The sequence below is a fragment of the Rattus norvegicus genome, chromosome X (assembly GCF_036323735.1).
Source record: "Rattus norvegicus strain BN/NHsdMcwi chromosome X, GRCr8, whole genome shotgun sequence".
In the NCBI taxonomy this organism is placed as follows: domain Eukaryota; kingdom Metazoa; phylum Chordata; class Mammalia; order Rodentia; family Muridae; genus Rattus; species Rattus norvegicus.
Window position 1 is genome coordinate 63127187 of NC_086039.1, and position 18731 is coordinate 63145917.

Here is an 18731-nt window from a genome sequence, read left to right on the forward strand (position 1 = left end):
AGCAAGTTTGTGTGCCTGTTTGTGTGTGCATTTGCTTATGTTCGTGTGCATCTTCGTGTTTGTTTGTATGTGTGTGTGTCTCTGTGTGTGTGTACACTAGAAGAGCACACACATGTAGTCAGAAGTCAGAAGACACCATTGTTGAACTGTTTTTTTTTTTTTTTGCCCTTTTACCATGTCAGTTCTGTGGTGTGATGCTTGGTATCAAGCACTTTTACCTGTTAGGTCATTTTGCCAGACTGAACTTTGTACGTTTTATTTTCTTTCTAATGATAATTTTCATTCTCTTTCCTTCCTCACTATTTCTGTGTAGGTGAGTGCATGTGTGTGTATGAGTGCATGTACTGGCGCTGTGTGCATGTTTTCTGTGTGTGTGTGTGTGTGTGTTCATGGTCGTGTGCGTGTCCATGTGCATGTGTTCGTGAGCATGTTCGTGTGCTTGTGTGTGTGTGCATGTCCTTTTGTTCGCGTACATCTTCGTGTTTGTTTGCATGTGTTTGTATGTGTGTGTGTGTGTGTTTGTGTGTGTGTGTGTGTACAGGAGAAGAGCACACACACGAAGTCAGAAGTCAGAAGACACCATTGTGGAACTGTGTTTTTGCCCTTCTACCATGTCAGTTCTGTGGTTTCATGCTTGGTATCAAGCACTTTTACCTGTTAGGTCATTTTACCAGACTCAACATGGTAAGGTTTTCTTTCTTTCTTATTGTAAGTTTTATTCTCTTTCCTTCCCTACCTCCCCTGTGTAGGTGAGTGCATGCATGATTGTACCTGCATGCACCCTTGCCTATGTGTGTTTGTGTGTCTGGATGTGTGTTAGTCTGTGTGTGCGTACACAAGAAGAGCACATACATGAAGTCAGAAGTCAAAAGACACCATTGTGGAATGGGATTTTTCCCTTTCTACCATGTCAGTTCTAGGCTTTCATGCTTGGTATCAAGCACTTTTACCTGTTAGGTCATTTTATCAGACTGAACTTGGTAAGTTTTTCTTTCTTTCCTATTATAATTTTTATTCTCTTTACTTCCTCACCTTCCCTGTGTAGTAAGTGCATGTGTTTGTGTGCGTGTATGCACCCACACTTGTGTGTGTGTGTGTGTGTGTGTATGTGTTCATGTGCGTCTGCATGTCCATCTGAATGTGATCATGAGCATGTGAGTGTGCATGTGTTTGTGCACCTGTGTGTGTTCGTGTGCATCTCTGTGTGAGTGTGTATATGTGTGTTTGTGTTTCTGTGTGTGTGTTTCTGTGTGTGTGTAAAGGAGAAGAGCCCATACTTGAAGTCAGAAGTCAGAAGACACCATTGTGCACTTGTTTTTTTAGCCCTTCTGCCATGTCTGTTCTGTGGTTTCATGCTTGGTATCAAGCACTTTTACCTGTTAGGTCATTTTACCAGACTAAACTTGGTAAGTTTTTCTTTCTTTCTGACTATAATTTTTATTCTCTTACCTTCCTCACTATTCCTGTGTAGGTGAGTGCATGTGCGTGTATGAGTGCATGCACCAGCGATTGTGTGTGTGTGTGTTTTTTGTGTTTGTGTGTTTTTTTTGTGTGTGTGTTTGTGGTCTAGTGCATGTCCACGTGCATGTGTTCCTGAGCAAGTTCGTGTGCTTGTGTGTGTGTGTTCATTTGCTTGTGTTCGTGTGCATCTTCGTGTTTGTTTGTGTGTGTGTGTGTCTGTGTGTGTGTGTACACTTGAAGAGCACATACATGAAGTCAGAAGTCAGAAGAAACCATTGCAGAATGGGATTTTTCCCTTTCTACCATGCCATTTCCTGGGTTTCTTGCTTTGTATCAAGCATTTTTACCTGTGAGGTCATTTTACCAGACTCAACTTGGTAAGTTTTTCTTTCTTTTTTTTCTTATTATACTTTTTATTCTCTTTCCTTCCCAACCTTCCCTGTGTAGGTGAGTGCATATGTGTGTGTGTTCTTGCATGCATCTGTGCTTGTGTGTGTGTGTGTGTGTGTGTGTGTGTGTGTGTGTCTTTGTCTGTGTGTGTGTGCCCTAGAAAGGCAAATACATGAAGTCAGAAGTCAGAAGACACCATTGTGCACTTGATTTTTAGCCCTTCTGCCATGTCTGTTCTGTGGTTTCATGCTTGGTATCAAGCACTTTTACCTGTTAGGTCATTTTACCACACTAAACTTGGTAAGTGTTTCTTTCTTTCTAACTATATTTTTATTCTCTTTCTTTCCTCACTATTCCTGTGTAGGTGAGTGCAGGTCTGTGTATGAGTGCATGGACAAGCGCTTCTGTGTGTGTTTTGTATGTGTGTGTGTGTGTGTGTGTGTGTGTGTGTCTTTATGGTCTAGAGCGTGTCCATGTGCATATGTTCCTGAGCAAGTTCGTGTGCTTGTGTGTGTGTGTTCATTTGCTTGGGTTCGTGTGCATCTTCGTGTTTGTTTGTATGTGTGTGTGTGTCTGTGTGTGTGTGTACACTTGAAGAGCACATACATGAAGTCAGAAGTCAGAAGAAACCATTGCAGAATGGGATTTTTCCCTTTCTACCATGCCATTTCCTGGGTTTCTTGCTTTGTATCAAGCATTTTTACCTTTGAGGTCATTTTACCAGACTCAACTTGGTAAGTTTTTCTTTCTTTTTTTTCTTATTATAGTTTTTATTCTCTTTCCTTCCCCACCTTCCCTTGGTAGGTGAGTGCATATGTGTGTGTGTTCTTGCATGCATCTGTGCTTGTGTGTGTGTGTGTGTGTGTGTGTGTGTGTGTCTTTGTCTGTGTGTGTACCCTAGAAAGGCAAATACATGAAGTCAGAAGTCAGAAGACACCATTGTGCACTTGTTTTTTAGCCCTTCTGCCACGTCTGTTCTGTGGTTTCATGCTTGGTATCAAGCACTTTTACCTGTTAGGTCATTTTACCACACTAAACTTGGTAAGTTTTTCTTTCTTTCTAACTATAATTTTTATTCTCTTTCTTTCCTCACTATTCCTGTGTAGGTGAGTGCAGGTCTGTGCATGAGTGCATGGACAAGCGCTTCTGTGTGTGTATTGTATGTGTGTGTTTGTGTGTGTGTGTATGTGTGTGTGTGTGTGTGTGTTTATGGTCTAGAGCGTGTCCATGTGCATATGTCCCTGAGCAAGTTCGTGTGCTTGTGTGTGTGTGTTCATTTGCTTGGGTTCGTGTGCATCTTCGTGTTTGTTTGTATGTGTGTGTGTGTGTCTGTGTGTGTGTGTACACTTGAAGAGCACACACATGAAGTCAGAAGTCAGAAGACACCATTGCAGAATGGGATTTTTCCCTTTCTACCATGGCATTTCTGGGATTTCATGCTTGGTATCAAGCATTTTTACCTTTGAGGTCATTTTACCAGACTCAACTTGGTAAGTTTTTCTTTCTTTTCTTTCTTATTATAATTTTTATTCTCTTTCCTTCCCCACCTTCATGTGTCAGTGATTGCATGGGTGTGTGTGCTTGCATGCACCTGTGTTTGTGTGTGTTTGTGTGTGTGTGTGTGTCTTGTGTCTTTGTCTGTGTGTGTGTACACAAGAAGGGCAAATACATGAAGTCAGATGTCAGAAGACACCATTGTGGAATGGGTTTTTTCCCTTTCTACCAGGTCAGTTCCTGGGTTTCATGCTTTGTATCATGCACTTTTACCTGTTAGGTCATTTTACCAGACTCAACTTGGTAAGTTATTCTTTCTTTCTTATTATAATTTTTATTCTCTTTCCTTCTTCACCTTCCCTGTATAGGTGAGTGCATGTGTGTGTGTGCATTCAGGCACCCGTGCTTTTGTGTCTGTGTGTGTGTCTGTGTGTGTGTGTGTGTTTGTGTGTGTGTTCGTGGGACTGTGCGTGTCCATATGCATGTGTTCATGTGATAGTGTGTGTGCATGTGCGTGTGTTCATGTGCATCTTTGTGTGTGTGTGTGTGTCTGTGTGTTTGTGTTTATGTGTGTGCGTACAGGAGAAGAACACTGAAGTCAGAATTCAGAAGACACCATTGTGGAATGGGAGTTTTCGCTGTCTACCAGGTCATTTCTAGGCTTTTATTATTGGTATCAAGCACTTTTACCTGTTAGGTCATTTTACCAGACTCAACATGGTAAGTTTTTCTTTCTTTCTTATTGTAATTTTTATTCTCTTTCCTTCCCTACCTCCCCTGTGTAGGTGAGTGCATGCTTGTTTGTGCATGCATGCACCCTTGCCTATGTGTGTTTGTGTGTCTGGATGTGTGTTAGTCTGTGTGTGGGTACACAAGAAGAGCACATACATGAAGTCAGAAGTCAAAAGACACCATTGTGGAATGGGATTTTTCCCTTTCTACCATGTCAGTTCTAGGCTTTCATGCTTGGTATCAAGCACTTTTACCTGTTAGGTCATTTTATCAGACTGAACTTGGTAAGTTTTTCTTTCTTTCCTATTATAATTTTTATTCTCTTTACTTCCTCACCTTCCCTGTGTAGTGAGTGCATGTGTTTGTGTGCGTGTATGCACCCACACTTGTGTGTGTGTGTGTGTATGTGTTCATGTGCGTCTGCATGTCCATCTGAATGTGATCATGAGCATGTGAGTGTGCATGTGTTTGTGCACGTGTGTGTGTTCGTGTGCATCTCTGTGTGAGTGTGTATATGTGTGTTTGTGTTTCTGTGTGTGTGTTTCTGTGTGTGTGTAAAGGAGAAGAGCCCATACTTGAAGTCAGAAGTCAGAAGACACCATTGTGCACTTTTTTTTTTAGCCCTTCTGCCATGTCTGTTCTGTGGTTTCATGCTTGGTATCAAGCACTTTTACCTGTCAGGTCATTTTACCAGACTAAACTTGGTAAGTTTTTCTTTCTTTTTAACTATAATTTTTATTCTCTTTCCTTCATCACTATTCCTGTGTAGGTGACTGCATGTGTGTGTATGAGTGCATGAACCAGCGTTGTGTGTGCGTTTCGTGTGTGTGTGTGTGTGTTTGTGTGTATTTATGGTCTAGTGCATGTCCATGTGCATGTGTTCCTGAGCAAGTTTGTGTGCCTGTTTGTGTGTGCATTTGCTTATGTTCGTGTGTATCTTCGTGTTTGTTTGTATGTGTGTGTGTCTCTGTGTGTGTGTACACTTGAAGAGCACACACATGAAGTCAGAAGTCAGAAGACACCATTGTTGAACTGTTTTTTTTTTTTTTTTGCCCTTCTACCATGTCAGTTCTGTGGTGTGATGCTTGGTATCAAGCACTTTTACCTGTTAGGTCATTTTGCCAGACTGAACTTTGTACGTTTTATTTTCTTTCTAATGATAATTTTCATTTTCTTTCCTTCCTCACTATTCCTGTGTAGGTGAGTGCATGTGTGTGTATGAGTGCATGTACTGGCGCTGTGTGCGTGTTTTCTGTGTGTGTGTGTGTGTTCATGGTCGTGTGCGTGTGCATGTGCATGTGTTCGTGAGCATGTTCGTGTGCTTGTGTGTGTGTGCATGTCCTTTGGTTCGCGTACATCTTCGTGTTTGTTTGCATGTGTTTGTATGTGTGTGTGTGTGTGTGTTTGTGTGTGTGTGTACAGGAGAAGAGCACACACATGAAGTCAGAAGTCAGAAGACACCATTGTGGAACTGTGTTTTTGCCCTTCTACCATGTCAGTTCTGTGGTTTCATGCTTGGTATCAAGCACTTTTACCTGTTAGGTCATTTTACCAGACTCAACATGGTAAGTTTTTCTTTCTTTCTTATTATAATTTTTATTCTCTTTCCTTCCCCACATTCCCTGTGTAGGTGAGTGTGTGTGTGTGTGTGTGTGTGTGTGTGTGTGTGTGTGTGTACACGAGAAGAGCACTACATGAAGTCAGAAGTCATAAGACACCATTGTGTAATCGGTTTTCTCCCCTTCTACCACTTCAGTTCTGGGGTTTCATGTTTGGTATCAAGCACTTTTCCTGTTAGGCCATTTTAGGAGACTAAACTTGGTAAGTTTTTCTTTTTTTCTCATTACAATTTTTATTCTGTTTCCTTCCTCACCTTCCCTGTGTAGGTGAGTGCATGTGTGTTTGTGCATGCATGAACCTGTGCTTGTGTGCGTGTGTGAGCATGTGCGTGTTTTCATGTGCATGTTCGTGTGTGGGCACGTGTGTGTGTGTGTGTGTGTGTGTGTGTGTGTGTGTGTGTGTGTACAGGAGAAGAGCATATACATGAAGTCAGAAGCCAGAAGACTCCATTGTGGCATGGGATTTTTCACTTTCTACCAAGTCAGTCCTGGGTTTTCATTCTTGATATCAAGTACTTTTTACCTGTTAGGTCATTTTACCAGACTCAACATGGTAAGTTTTTCTTTCTTTATTATTATAATTTTTATCCTCTTTCTTTCCCCACCCTCCCTGTGTAGGTGAGTGAGTGTGTGTGTGTGTGTGTGTGTGTGTGTGTGTGTGTGTGTGTACACGAGAAGAGCACTACATGAAGTCAGTAGTCATAGACACCTTTGTGGAATCGGTTTTCTCCCCTTCTACCACTTTAGTTATGGGGTTTCATGTTTGGCATCAAGCACTTTTCCTGTTAGATCATTTTACCAGACTCAACTTGGTAAGGTTCTCTTTTCTTTCTTATTATAATTTTTATTCTCTTTCCCTCCTCACTTTCCCTTTGTAGGTGAGTGTGTGTGTGTGTGTGTGTGTGTGTGTGTGTGTGCTTGTGCATGTGCGTGTGCATGTGGTTGTGCATATGTATGTGCATGTGTGTGATCCTGTGTTTGTGTCATGTGCACGTGTTTGTGTTCATGTGTCTGCTGTACTCTCACAGGCCAGAAAAGGCATTGGATCTTCTCAGGCTCGTGGTACAAATTGTTGGGAACTGTTTGATTTAGGTGCTGGAAACTGAATACGGGTCTTTGAAATTATAGCAAACAATCTTTGAGCCATCTCTCTGGGCCCCCAAATGTTAAAGTTATGTTATATGCATTTTATCACAATTTTTAAAGTATGATTCTTTTTCATTGGAGGTTAGGAAAATGTTTTTTTGTTTGAATTTTCAACATCTATATATAAACTCCTTACTTGCATGTAATCTTGCACTGTGACAATATCCATACGATCGGCTATTTTGAACTTCTGGAAAAAATACTCATCTTGCATAATTTGTTGATAAAATTTCCTTTCCCCCATTATCTTATAAGCATCAGCCACTGCCTATAAAGAAAGATTTTAAAAATAATATATTTTCAATTAATGGCACATATTTTGTATATTTTCTGACAAATATAGCAAAAATTGTTCCTGTCTTTTACTATCTTGCTAGTAACACAAAGGAAATCATATAGCTGTTTTTATATGGGGAAGGAGTTAAGGTCTCACTCTGTACCCTAGGTTGGCCAGCAACTTAGTAAGCCTCTTACATCAGCTCTAAATATTGGGGCATGAACCACCATGCCCAGTTATGGATGAATTTATTTTGAGACAGTGTCTCATGTAACCCAGGCTGGCCTCAAACTTGCTTTGAAGTTAAGAATGAACTTAAGTTTCTTACCTCCTTGTTTCTACCTTCCAAGTGCTGGGACTATAGGCATGGACTTCTGTGTTTGGATTATGTAGGGATTTTTAAACCATTTCATATTTGTTCCTATAGCCATTGATGCATAGTTTTAAAATATAACTACAGGTACAGTAGAGTCTACAGTTGTCAAGGGACCATAGTTTATTTACAACCATCTGTCACTCCAGTTCCAAGGGAATCTGATATCCTTTTCTGGCCTCTTTGGGCACTGCACCCATGTGGTGCACAGAGACATGCAGGCAATACATCAGTACAACACAAAAAAGTTTTTAAAATTAAAGAATATTTTTATATTTGATTATGTGTATATGTATATGAATTTGTGTATATGCCCAAGGAGGCAAGAGAAGGGTGTCAGATCTCCTGGAGTTGGTGTTACAGTCAATTATAAGCTGCCTGATGTGGGTGCTGGGAACCAAACTAGAGTCCTCCTGATGGTGTCAGGTCCCCCTGGAACTGGAGTTATAGACAGTTGTGAGCCACCATATGGATGCTGGGAATTGAACCTGGGTCTGTTGGCAGAGAAGTCAGTGCTCTCAATTGCTATTGAGAGGGTGCCCTAGAAACTAGAATAAAAGGTTTCTGGAACCAACACTCTTTTCTGTTCATTAACTCATGGCTTCCAAATGTGGATGTGTCAAGTTGCATACACTTTCCTTTCCTTTAGACTTCATCTTCAGTAGCCAAAGGAAAGCAAATAAAGGATTTCTCCTTCTTTCGAAACTGTCAACAGTTTACAATCAAAAGAGTTTGTCTGAGAGACCAATGAGAGAAAAACCACAGAAAACAGAGGCTTCAATTCTCTGTCTTGGCTCTCATCATACAGACCCCTCCCACGTTTATCTATGCTTCTGATGATAGCTGTGCTGAATTGTCTAACACCTATTTATAATATGTATCTGTGCTTCTGGACACAAAGGGTCTGCTTATGTGGAGGGAGGCTGGCAAAGAAGAAAATTCAAATCTTTTTCTATTCCAGGTCAATCCTTACCCTATGTACCTCAGAATGTGCTATTTGCAAAAGTGTGGATCCGTGTTATCACTGAGGAGGCCATAATAGATTGCTCGAGCAGGATCAAAACCCAGAGCTTCTGTTCTTTTTATTTAAACACAATAGGTTGCCTTCACATACTTTCTTCTCTAATTCTCATTTTTATTATCTAGAATAGTCCTTTTAAGTTTTGATTTGAATTCCAAAGCTCTGGCGATGTCCATGGAAAATGAAATGGGAAAATATTTCAATGGTCATATTTTATTATTAGTACACTGAAGTGAACTGTTTAATGAAAATATGAGCTTTCCCATGGGTGGATTATTTTTACTTTTCATCTCACCAATTTCTTTGCACACTATGCACCCAAAGAAAAGATGACATTGGTGCATCTCTCTGTTATTGTTTATTATAATGTCCTGTGGCTTTTTATTGCTTCAGTTGTATTGATTCTACTCTAGTCCGGTGGCTAAAAAAACCATGCCTATAAGCACAGGACAAACTCTCTGCATGTTTTTGAGAGAATATTAGTAAGTTTTCTATTTCCATGAAATCATGACCAAAAGCAACTTATGAAAGAGTTTATTCTGGCTTACAGCTCCCAAAGGTGAGTCCATAATAGAAAGGGGGGGCAGCAGGTGGCCAGACCAGGAAGCTAAGAGACAACATCTCCAAAAAGCTCATTAAATGCTGGATTGTTTCAGCCTTGAAATCGACGCAGTATGGCAGAAACAGATCAGCATTCAAATCTCATTTATGTGCCTCCAAGTCTCTTCAAATTCTAGCTTTGTCACAGACGAAGTGGGAATAGTATTTCTCATTATAGTGAAGAGGAAGGGCCATGGGAGTGACCATGTATAGTGAGTGTTGTCCCTGACCTCAGGAGTGGTTGAGAACATGGACTTTGGCCTTAGTTGTAAGGTTTTAAACTAGTTACTTGGTCTTTTATTTTTTGAATGTGTGATTTAAGTTTTCATTATTAGGCATTATGGCATTTTTAGATATATATGTTTTCCTTCTACTCCCAATGATCCCCATTCTGCTTCCCCATTAGTCTCCTTTCTGTTTTCATACACAGAATAGTTTTATGGGAATTATGTGAAATAATGCACATTGGCGATTATAGCTGATAGAAACAGATCAAGTAGAGCCAGAGGGGCTGGGGAGATGGCTCAATTGGTAAGGTGCTTGCTGCATAAGCATGAGGACCCAAGTTCTGATCATCAATACCCACATAGGAACTGGGCATTGTAGCACATCTGAAACCCCAGTACTGTAAGACAGAGATGGATGGATCCCTGAATCTCACTAGCTAACCAGATTAGTTAAGTTGGTGGACCCAGGTTCAGGGAGATCCTGTTTCAAAAATCAAGCTGGGAATGAATGAGGAATTCAACCCCCAGCTTTTGTACTCCCCCATCCCAAAGTGATCAAGTAGGACTGCAATATAGCAAAGTGACAGAGTGCTTGCCTTGTGTGAACGAAGCCCTGGCTTTGATCCACAGAACTTACCGTACAAATCAGGCATGGTGGCGTACATCAGAAGCCCAAGACCAGCTGCATAATGAGTTCAAGGCTGGCCTAGTATATATGAGGCTTGTGACAGAGAGAGGGAAGAGAACACGAGGGGTAAGAAGGGGGAGACAGAGAGACAGAGTAATTAAACAACAAGGGTGGCTATTGCTATGTTTTTCTTATATGAATGAAGTTTAAAAGGATAGGAATTTTTCAGTGTAAAATAACAGTTGCTGGATGTCAACAGTGCAGGCTTGTCAGTTGGATCCACAGGATCCTTTTGTAGCCTGTAAGTGTAATACATCTCCTTTAAACATTATTATCATGCAGGCACATTAACTGTCAGACATGAAAATAAATGATGTCCATTACCCAGTGGTGCTCCAGGCCACAGAGTTGGAGGCTTTATAGGAAAGTCCTTACAAATGATATGGTGTCAAAGATCACCTGAGGGGTTGCTAAAATGTAGATGCTGGGCCAGGAGGTCTGAAGTAGCACCATCGCTTCTGTATTTCTTTAAAAAATATTTATTTTTATTCTTTGTGTGTGCATGTGTGCATATGCCTGCAGGTGCCTGAGGAGGCCAGAGAGGACACACGATCCCCTGAAGCTGGAGTTACAAGTTTTTGTGAACCACCTGATAGGGTGTTGACAACCAACCTTCTGTCCTCTGCAAGAGTAGTGCACACTTTTGATTGTTCAGCTATCTCTCCACCAGTCCCTAGGTTCTGAATTTTTAAATGGCCCAGTGGATGCCAATGTGTAGGCTGCACACACTTTGTGTAGCAAGGCCTTGGTAAATTTTCTGGTGGACCAACAGTAAGGACAATTCTCTTGCAAAGTATCAATGCTGAGGAAGTAGATGGTCAAAATGGAAAATGAAATGAGAACACACAGACACAGACACAGACACAGACATAGACACAGACACAGGCACAGGCACAGAAACAGATAGATAACAGATACACATACATACACATCATTATTCTATTACACCAAAACAATGGTTCTCAACTTGTAGGGCATGATTCCTTTAGGGCTTGAATGACCATTTCACAGGTGTAACCCAAGACCACCAGAACATTACAGTTTATAATAGTAGCAAAATTACACTTAGGAAGTAGCAATGAAAACGTTATGGTTGGGTCACCACAACATGAGGAACTGCATTAAAGTGTCACAGCATTAGGAAGGCCAGGAAACACTGCTGTAGAACCATTTGACCTGCCTTGGCACCTTTGGAGAAAATATTGGTTATATAAAGATGTATTTCTATTTTTTTCCTGGTAGATTCTACATCTCTTTTTGCCACCATTATACTGCTTTAATTCCTGTAGCTTTATAAGTCTTGAAATTGGGTAGTGTAAATTGTCTAACTTTCTGTTTATTTCCTCCCCTTTCACTTGCTTTTGGGGGGGGGACAAGAGAAATACAGCTGGAGAATGATAAGGAATTGCAACAAGAAAATGGAAATATGGAGGGGAATGATGGAGCAAATATGTGTTAAATTCCTCCTTCTTTATACATGGAATCAGAGGGGCTGGAGAGATGGCTCAGCAGTTATGAATATTAGCTGCTCCTCCAGGGAACCTGAGTTCAATTCCCATCACCCATCTGGTAGCTCACGATGACTGTCTGCAATTCCAGTTCCCGGGGATCCATGCCCTCTCCTGGCCTCCTCAGGCACCAGGCAGGCATGCATATGGTGCACAGGCATGCAGGGAAAAACATCCATTCCATACACATAAGAATATTTTCAAAGATAAGTAAACTTAGACTAAACATCTGAACAAACTGAAACTCACCTAACAAATGAGGGGCTGGAAAGATGGCTCAGCAGTTAAGAGCACTGACTTCCCTTACCAAGTGTATGTGTTCTGTTCCCAGCACTCATGCAATGATTTGCTTCTGTTTCTAATTCCAGCTCCAGGGGATCTGACACCCTCCTCTGACTGACTCCAGCACCAGATACACTTGTGGTGTACAGACATACATGCAGGCAAAACACCCATATGCATAATAAAATAATAGAGACAAACTTAGGGCTAGGCATGTAGCTCAATCGGTACAGTGCTTACCTAGTGTACATGAAGCCCTGAGTTCGATCCCCATAAACCACATGTGTCCACACACCTGTAATCCTAGCACTCTGGAGGTGGACGCAGGACAATCAGACGTTCAAGAAGAGTTAGGTGTAGTGGTGGGTGCCTTTAGTCCCAGAGCTCTGGAGGGAGAGGCAGGTATCTCTGGGAGTTCAAGGCCAGCCTGGTCTACTTCGTGAGATCCAGGACATTCAGGGCTGCACAGAGAGACCATCCCAAACAAACAAACAAACAAACAGACCAAAACAAAACAGAAATAGGTAAACAGAAAAGTTGGACCAGTTTGTTGAAGAAACTTTTATTCAAAGATCAAAAATGTAAACTCAGACTGAGAAAGATCCCACCACCATTGCACATTTTCTTTCAACTATGAATTTACATATTAGTCAAATTTGTTTTGAAAAGGAATGACAGGGACGAGGGCCAGTCCAAACTGTTCTCTTCAAGTTGAGTATGTTCTGTTCATTTAAAGAACATTCTAGTGTCCACTGAAAAAGGCTGAATAGCTTGATAACATCTTAATAAGAACAAACGGAATTATAAAATCTCATTTCATGGGGAAAATGAAGGCCACAGAATGAACTGTTAGGGTTATTTCATGGGAGTGGCAGCTGTACCTCATTAGGGAAAGGCATCAAGGTACAGTTCCTTTTTTCTTTGGTATAATTTCTAGAACTTTATCAACACTGAAACATATTTTTAAAATGTATTTACAAGTCAGTAGAGAAGAACATCTCTAAGTGCAAAAGAACTTTCTTCACGATGGCTCTTACCCACGAGAGAGCACCCTTCTGTGAAGATGTAGGTCGTAGAAATCATTCGGACTTTCCACTAATGGAGGTAATTGAATGCAAAACAGGGTAATTCCTGTTTTGTACTTAATGTGTGAATAAAAGCAAGCACACGTATGTGCCAACTCAAATTCTCACAGACTTCACATTAAACTCCTTAACGTTTCACTCCAGTAAGCTCCACTTAAAGTACAGTTTATTTGATCTGAACAGTAAGTATCTGTCTGCTGGGCTGCTGATAGTATCTCGTCTCTTCACAGGCCTCTCTGTCCACAGGACCCGGTTCAACTGGCTCAGTCAGCTCTCCTCTGAACTCCACCCCTCTACCCAACAGTCTCCCAGAAGTCCCCCTGAGGCAGTCTCTGTTTTCATGTGGACTTCTCTTTTATTCTCTTCAGAGAAGGAGCCTGGAATGCTACTTACGAGGGACCCAGAAAGACAGACCTCCAGAGTGCTTCAGGGAGAGTGAAATCTTAAGAGGAGATATTTTCTTCTCAGTAATCTGGAATGAGGAAGTTTCCAAGATCTTGGAGCTCCAGTAGTCGTTTCTCAATCTAGTGAAGACCATTCGGAGGGGCTGCACTGGAACGTGGCTGCTCAGTGAATGATGAGACTCGGCATGAGGCTGGGTGAAATTCAGGCGAGCTCTGTTGTGTGGAGGCTGTTGTTCAACATTGGCCCCTTCAGGTAATCCTTTTGGTTCAACTCCACTGGTACTAGAACATGGCACAGGCTGGGAAGGCTCTAACATAGGCCTTTTGGTGCTCTTCTTGGGTGTTTGGTAGGAGCTTAGTCGAAATTTCTTTGTAGAATTTGGGATAATCTGGGTGCAGATGTAGAAATTTCTCTTACTGGTTGCCTTGAAGCTGAGTTTAGTTTCCTGGTTATCTGTATGCTCTGCAGAAGACAGGTGGGAATGTTTATCTTCAACAGAGTGCTGGGTTAGTGACTGAGTATTAAACATGTGGCCCACTTCCTGCACTTGGAAGGCAGCCTCTGGGACTTGATGGATGTGATTCTCCATGCTTTGGTCTGATGGCTTCTCACTGACAGCTGGGTCCTCATCACTGTGGCCAAATGCTGTTTTTGGCACTCTAGGGACATCCAAGGTCTGAAAATGTTCTTCCTCAAGAGGCACGACAATATTAGCATCTTCTGTGGAAGGTGTTGTATGGCACACAGGTTGGCCATCAGATTTCTCATCTCCTGGCACACTAGCCTGAGTATGGCTCAGAGACATTTTCCTGCTTATATGGATGAATGATGGTCTGCTCGGGCGCCTCAGATAGTCACCAGAATGCGTTGTATCCTTCCAACTCTGTGGCTTCTTCTCTGGGGGTTTCTTGGGAAATCTGAGCAAGAGAGCCTTCTTCCTCTTCTCTAGTCTTTCTCTTTCTTCTCTCTCTCTTTCTGTCTCATTCGCTGGCTCAAGACTCTGGGGATTCTGCGGCTTCTTCTGAGGGTCCCGGTTCTCCTTTTCCTTCTTTACTCCCAAGGGTAGTGGTGCCTTGGCCCCATCCCAACACTTGATAGGACACTTTCTGCTTCTTACAGTGTGCCCAAAGGCCCCACAGTCTCTGCATTTCACCCTGGGATTCTCTTCTGGTGGAGGACGTCTCTGACCAGCTGCTTCTCTCCGGTTCTGTAAATTCTGATTTTCCATGTTTGTGTCAAAGGAAGTGTCCAAAAGAGGAGCTATGTGTTAAGTTGGGGTGTCCGAAGCTCCAGCTGTTGTCCTTCTGTTTGTTAGCAGGTTCTCAGACACATGGATGGAGACACCACAAGACAAGTGATGAAGCTTTCAGGATGCTGGAGAAAAGGGAAGTCACATTTTCTTTTTTTATATCACTGGGCTATTTTCTCCCCCTCTAACAGTTACTTCATAAACAAAAATTAATGTATTTTACAATGTTCTGATGAGTTTTAATGTATAAAGAGTGTTTTCTAGCGACTTCTTTCTGAACTTTTCATTTTCTTAAAGTCTAAGCACATTAGGGATGATGGAACTAACCCAGGAGAATCTCGGTTCCCGAAAAGTCTGATTATATAATTTTAGAATAGAAACAATAGATGGTATTTTATAGAACCAACCTCAGTTTATTCTGAAAGTGAATATGATAATGATATTAATTTATCCCTCAAGAAGAAGATGAAAATATACTTCTCAAGCTGGGCATGGTGGGACACACCTTTATAATCCCAGCAATTAGGAACCAGAAGCAGGCAGATCTCTGAGTTGGAGGCCAGCCTGGTCTAAAGAGCAAGTTACAGGGCAGCCAGAGCTACACAGAGAAACCCTGTTTCAATAACCAATACATATTTCTCCATCTGATTCCAATTTTTGTAATAGGTGAATAGTAATGGTTTTGAAACTCCGTACCATACATAGTGCATGATGAGAACCTGTAGCCTATTTGCTACATTTGTGTAGTGGAGTTTATTTTTCTCTGATATTGCTTCAAAACCAAAAGCAAAGCAGCCCCAGTTACTTTTCTAATAATCTTCAGAGACTAAATGCTGCACTTGCCGGATCGAATCAGAAGTTGCCAGCCTGCGCAGTCTTCTCTCAAGAACACACTTAGGATTTCTGATAGCTCATGCTTTTTGTGTAACATGCTTATCAAAGGTTATTTTTCTTTTGCATTGCTTAGGATTGGATGTATGGCACAGCATATACTACACAAATGCTCTACCACAAAGTTACAGTAGTAGCCTGGAATAATGTCCCTATTAATGGCTAACATGACGATATCCACCTTTTAAACCCTATTCTACTCAGAGCAAGGGCCAAAGGATTAAAACCTCTTCTGTAGATCTTTGCTGTCAACAGTAGAGACAGCAGTTTGACAAGCTTCCCAGTTAATTCATGTGCTAGACACAGTTATTATGGCAAGGATTTCTGAACCATCAAGATACTATGAGAACTCCTGTCAGAAAGAACTATATGAAAGGTCTCTCCCTCCTCCCCAGCTCTGCTTTCTTTCAGGAAGGGCTCTACCATGTAGCTTAGAGCAATGGAGCTTCCTGTCACAGTGTGGGGATTACAGAGTTGTGCCACCACGCTCAGCTTAAAAGTACATTTTCAGTACCAATACCCAGCACGTATTTTCTAAGTATCCTACAGAATCAGAGGAGAAACAAAATCCTATTGAAACAAATAAAATTGCACCCAACATTTTGCAGAATGTAAATTTTTAACATAAAGAAAATTGAGAGGGTGTGTGTGTGTGTGTGTGTGTGTGTGTGTGTGTGTGTGTAGCCTCATATAAGTAATAAACTTCGAATTTAGTTTAGTGGAGACACTTTGAAGCATGGTGCTTAGGAAAAAGTTACCTGTTTGATGGGCTGACTACTGACAAGATAATACAGCCTATATACTTGGAATGCACTTTACATACTACATAGACGTTAAGAAGCAGTAACAGAGAACATACGTCATGAAGCATCACCTTACTTGACGGCTTTAGTAAATTTTTCCCGCTGAAATACTTGTAACTGTGGGTATCACCTTTAAAAAAAATTTTAAACACGATGCAAGGTGGAAACGTTTCACCAGTCAATCTGAAAGAAAGATTAAAAAAAATGTTATGCGGTATCAACTGTGGTATCCCATTGCTTCTTCCTCACGTACTTAATACAGTTGCATTACAACTGTATTTTGTAATACAACTGTATTAAGTACATGTATTTTTCAAATACAGGGCATAGAAAGAAATATAAAGATCTAGCAAAGAAATAGATCCCAAGGTGAAAGTCACGACTATTCTCATACTTATGAACAAAATGGGGGTGAGACCTCATGGCAACTTAGCCCTTTTATATAACAGGTGTAAGTAAAACACTTACTTTTTAAAGTTTGTCCTGAGAAATAATCAGAATTTTAAAACTTAGTTCTATTATTTCTCCTGTGAAATAAATTAGCATAGTCACATTACCTGAATCTGACTTTACACTTCATGCTAGGATCTTTCAAAAGTGCAGCCTCTACGGGGCTTACTTTCTTCAGTAGTTCATGTGCCACACAATATTCCTGAAATAAATGATGGCACTGTAAACTGCTCACGGATTATAGGAATGGAGGCAGAGTGAACAGTACAGTGGGCTCGGGGCACCTATATATAAGTTTATCTGTGTCTCCCACTAGATTCTAAGTACCATGAAGGTAGAGACATCTTTATTCTGTATGTAGCTCTAGCATCTAATACAGTACCTGAAACACACATGAAACTTAACAAGTGTTTAATGTTGAATAAATATGGGGATACTAATGGTATTAAGCAACTAGCTTTTAAGCATATTTTATTTACCATGTAGTATGGTGGTATCATATATATAATATAATATATATATATCCTCATTTATTCATAACAACAACACAATTAGAATAGTATCAGTCTCATTTTATAAATGAGGAAGAGCTGGATCTCAAACTTAAACTTGTTTAACTCCAAAATTTCCATTCTTTTCCTTAAATGACCTTATTCAGTTTTATGCCTGTAATAATTCTATAAAATATACAATGATGGGACTTTTAATAAGATAAAGCATTTTAATGTGAAGTATTTAATTTGAAGCATCGAAATAAAGATGTAAAAATAACTAATTCATTTATTTACTAAGAGCCTAAAATTATGAAGAAAGTAGTAACATGATAATTACAAATTAGTTTTGTATGATAACACAAATAGGTATGTGAGTAAGATGGTGACAAAAGTATATATATTGCTCAGACTTTTTCAGGACTGCCAACATTCCTTTAATGTAACTCTTCTGATAGTAGGATAGTTTCCAGAGGGGTTTTTGTTTTTGTTTTTGTTTGGTTTTGTATGTTGTTTGTACTTAAATAGGATTATATTTCTTATACTGTTCTGACTTGCCCTTTTCACTAACAAGGTATATTAGTTGTCCTGTTGCAGAATATTGTTAATATTTCAAGCTTTAAACATAAAGACAGAGGCATTTACTTATGTTTATGAATCGAGGCTATAATGGAATGGTATTGTAGAAGCACTCTTAGAAGGAAACTGCTGGGCTGGAGAGCTGCTCAGTGGTTAAAAGCATGTCTGTCAAGTGCAAGGCCCTGGGTTCGGTCCCCAGCTCCGAAAAAAAAAAAAAGAAAAAGAAAGCATGTCTGTCTTTGGCAGAGGACCTTAGTTTGCTTCCCAGCATCCTCATGGTGGCTCACAATTGCTCACAACTTCACTTCTAGGGGAGCTGATGTTCTCTTCTGCACTTGGCAGGCTCTTGTACACACAGTGTGCACATAAACTCACTTAGGCTCACACAAATACACATAATAACTAACTAACTAACTAACTAAATAAATAAATAAATAAATTTAAAAAGTGCAACTGCTGGGTAAAAGCAAAGTACATTTTTAAGTTCAGGGATTTTTTTTTTGGTAGTGTTGGGGATCAAACCCAGGGCCTTACATGTGTTGAATACACTTTCTACCACTGAGCTAAACCTCCAGTTCTTAATCTAGAGGGTTTTTTAGAAGATCACTATTTCCTATATTCTGTTTTTTTTTGTTTTTGTTTTTTCTGGAGCTGGGGACCGAACCCAGGGCCTTGCACTTGCTAGGCAAGTGCTCTACCACTGAGCTAAATCCCCAACCCTATTTACTATATTCAAATAAGGAAACAAATTTAATTTCAGAAAAATCGTTAGTGCTCCTCTACATTAAAAATAACCCAGAGGGCTGGAGAGATGGTCTAGCAGTTCATCGTACTGATGGATCCTCCAGAGGACCCAGGTGGGATTCCTAGAACCCACATTACAACTGCCTCTCACTCCAGGCTCAGGGGAGCCAATGTCCTTTTCAGGTCTCTACAGGCCTTGTATGACATGGTGCTGAG

At 40.6% G+C, this 18731-nt stretch overlaps 1 protein-coding gene across 4 annotated transcripts in view; it reads right to left on the reverse strand.

The window, feature by feature from the left end:
* Cxhxorf58 (similar to human chromosome X open reading frame 58) overlaps positions 1 to 18731 on the reverse strand; it is a 56054-nt gene that overhangs the window by 31581 nt on the left and 5742 nt on the right. Inside the window, exons 5-7 of one of the 4 annotated variants that reach the window (NM_001419756.1) lie at positions 16809 to 16903; positions 16323 to 16434; positions 6979 to 7110 (exon numbers count right to left, since the gene is read on the reverse strand). In NM_001419756.1, coding sequence (NP_001406685.1) covers positions 6979 to 7110; positions 16323 to 16434; positions 16809 to 16903 — 339 coding nt within the window. Of the gene's footprint in view, positions 1 to 6978; positions 7111 to 12364; positions 14683 to 16322; positions 16435 to 16808; positions 16904 to 18731 lie in introns of those variants that run through there. The other 3 variants (XM_063280307.1, XM_063280306.1, XM_039100133.1) reach the window with 3 other exon arrangements.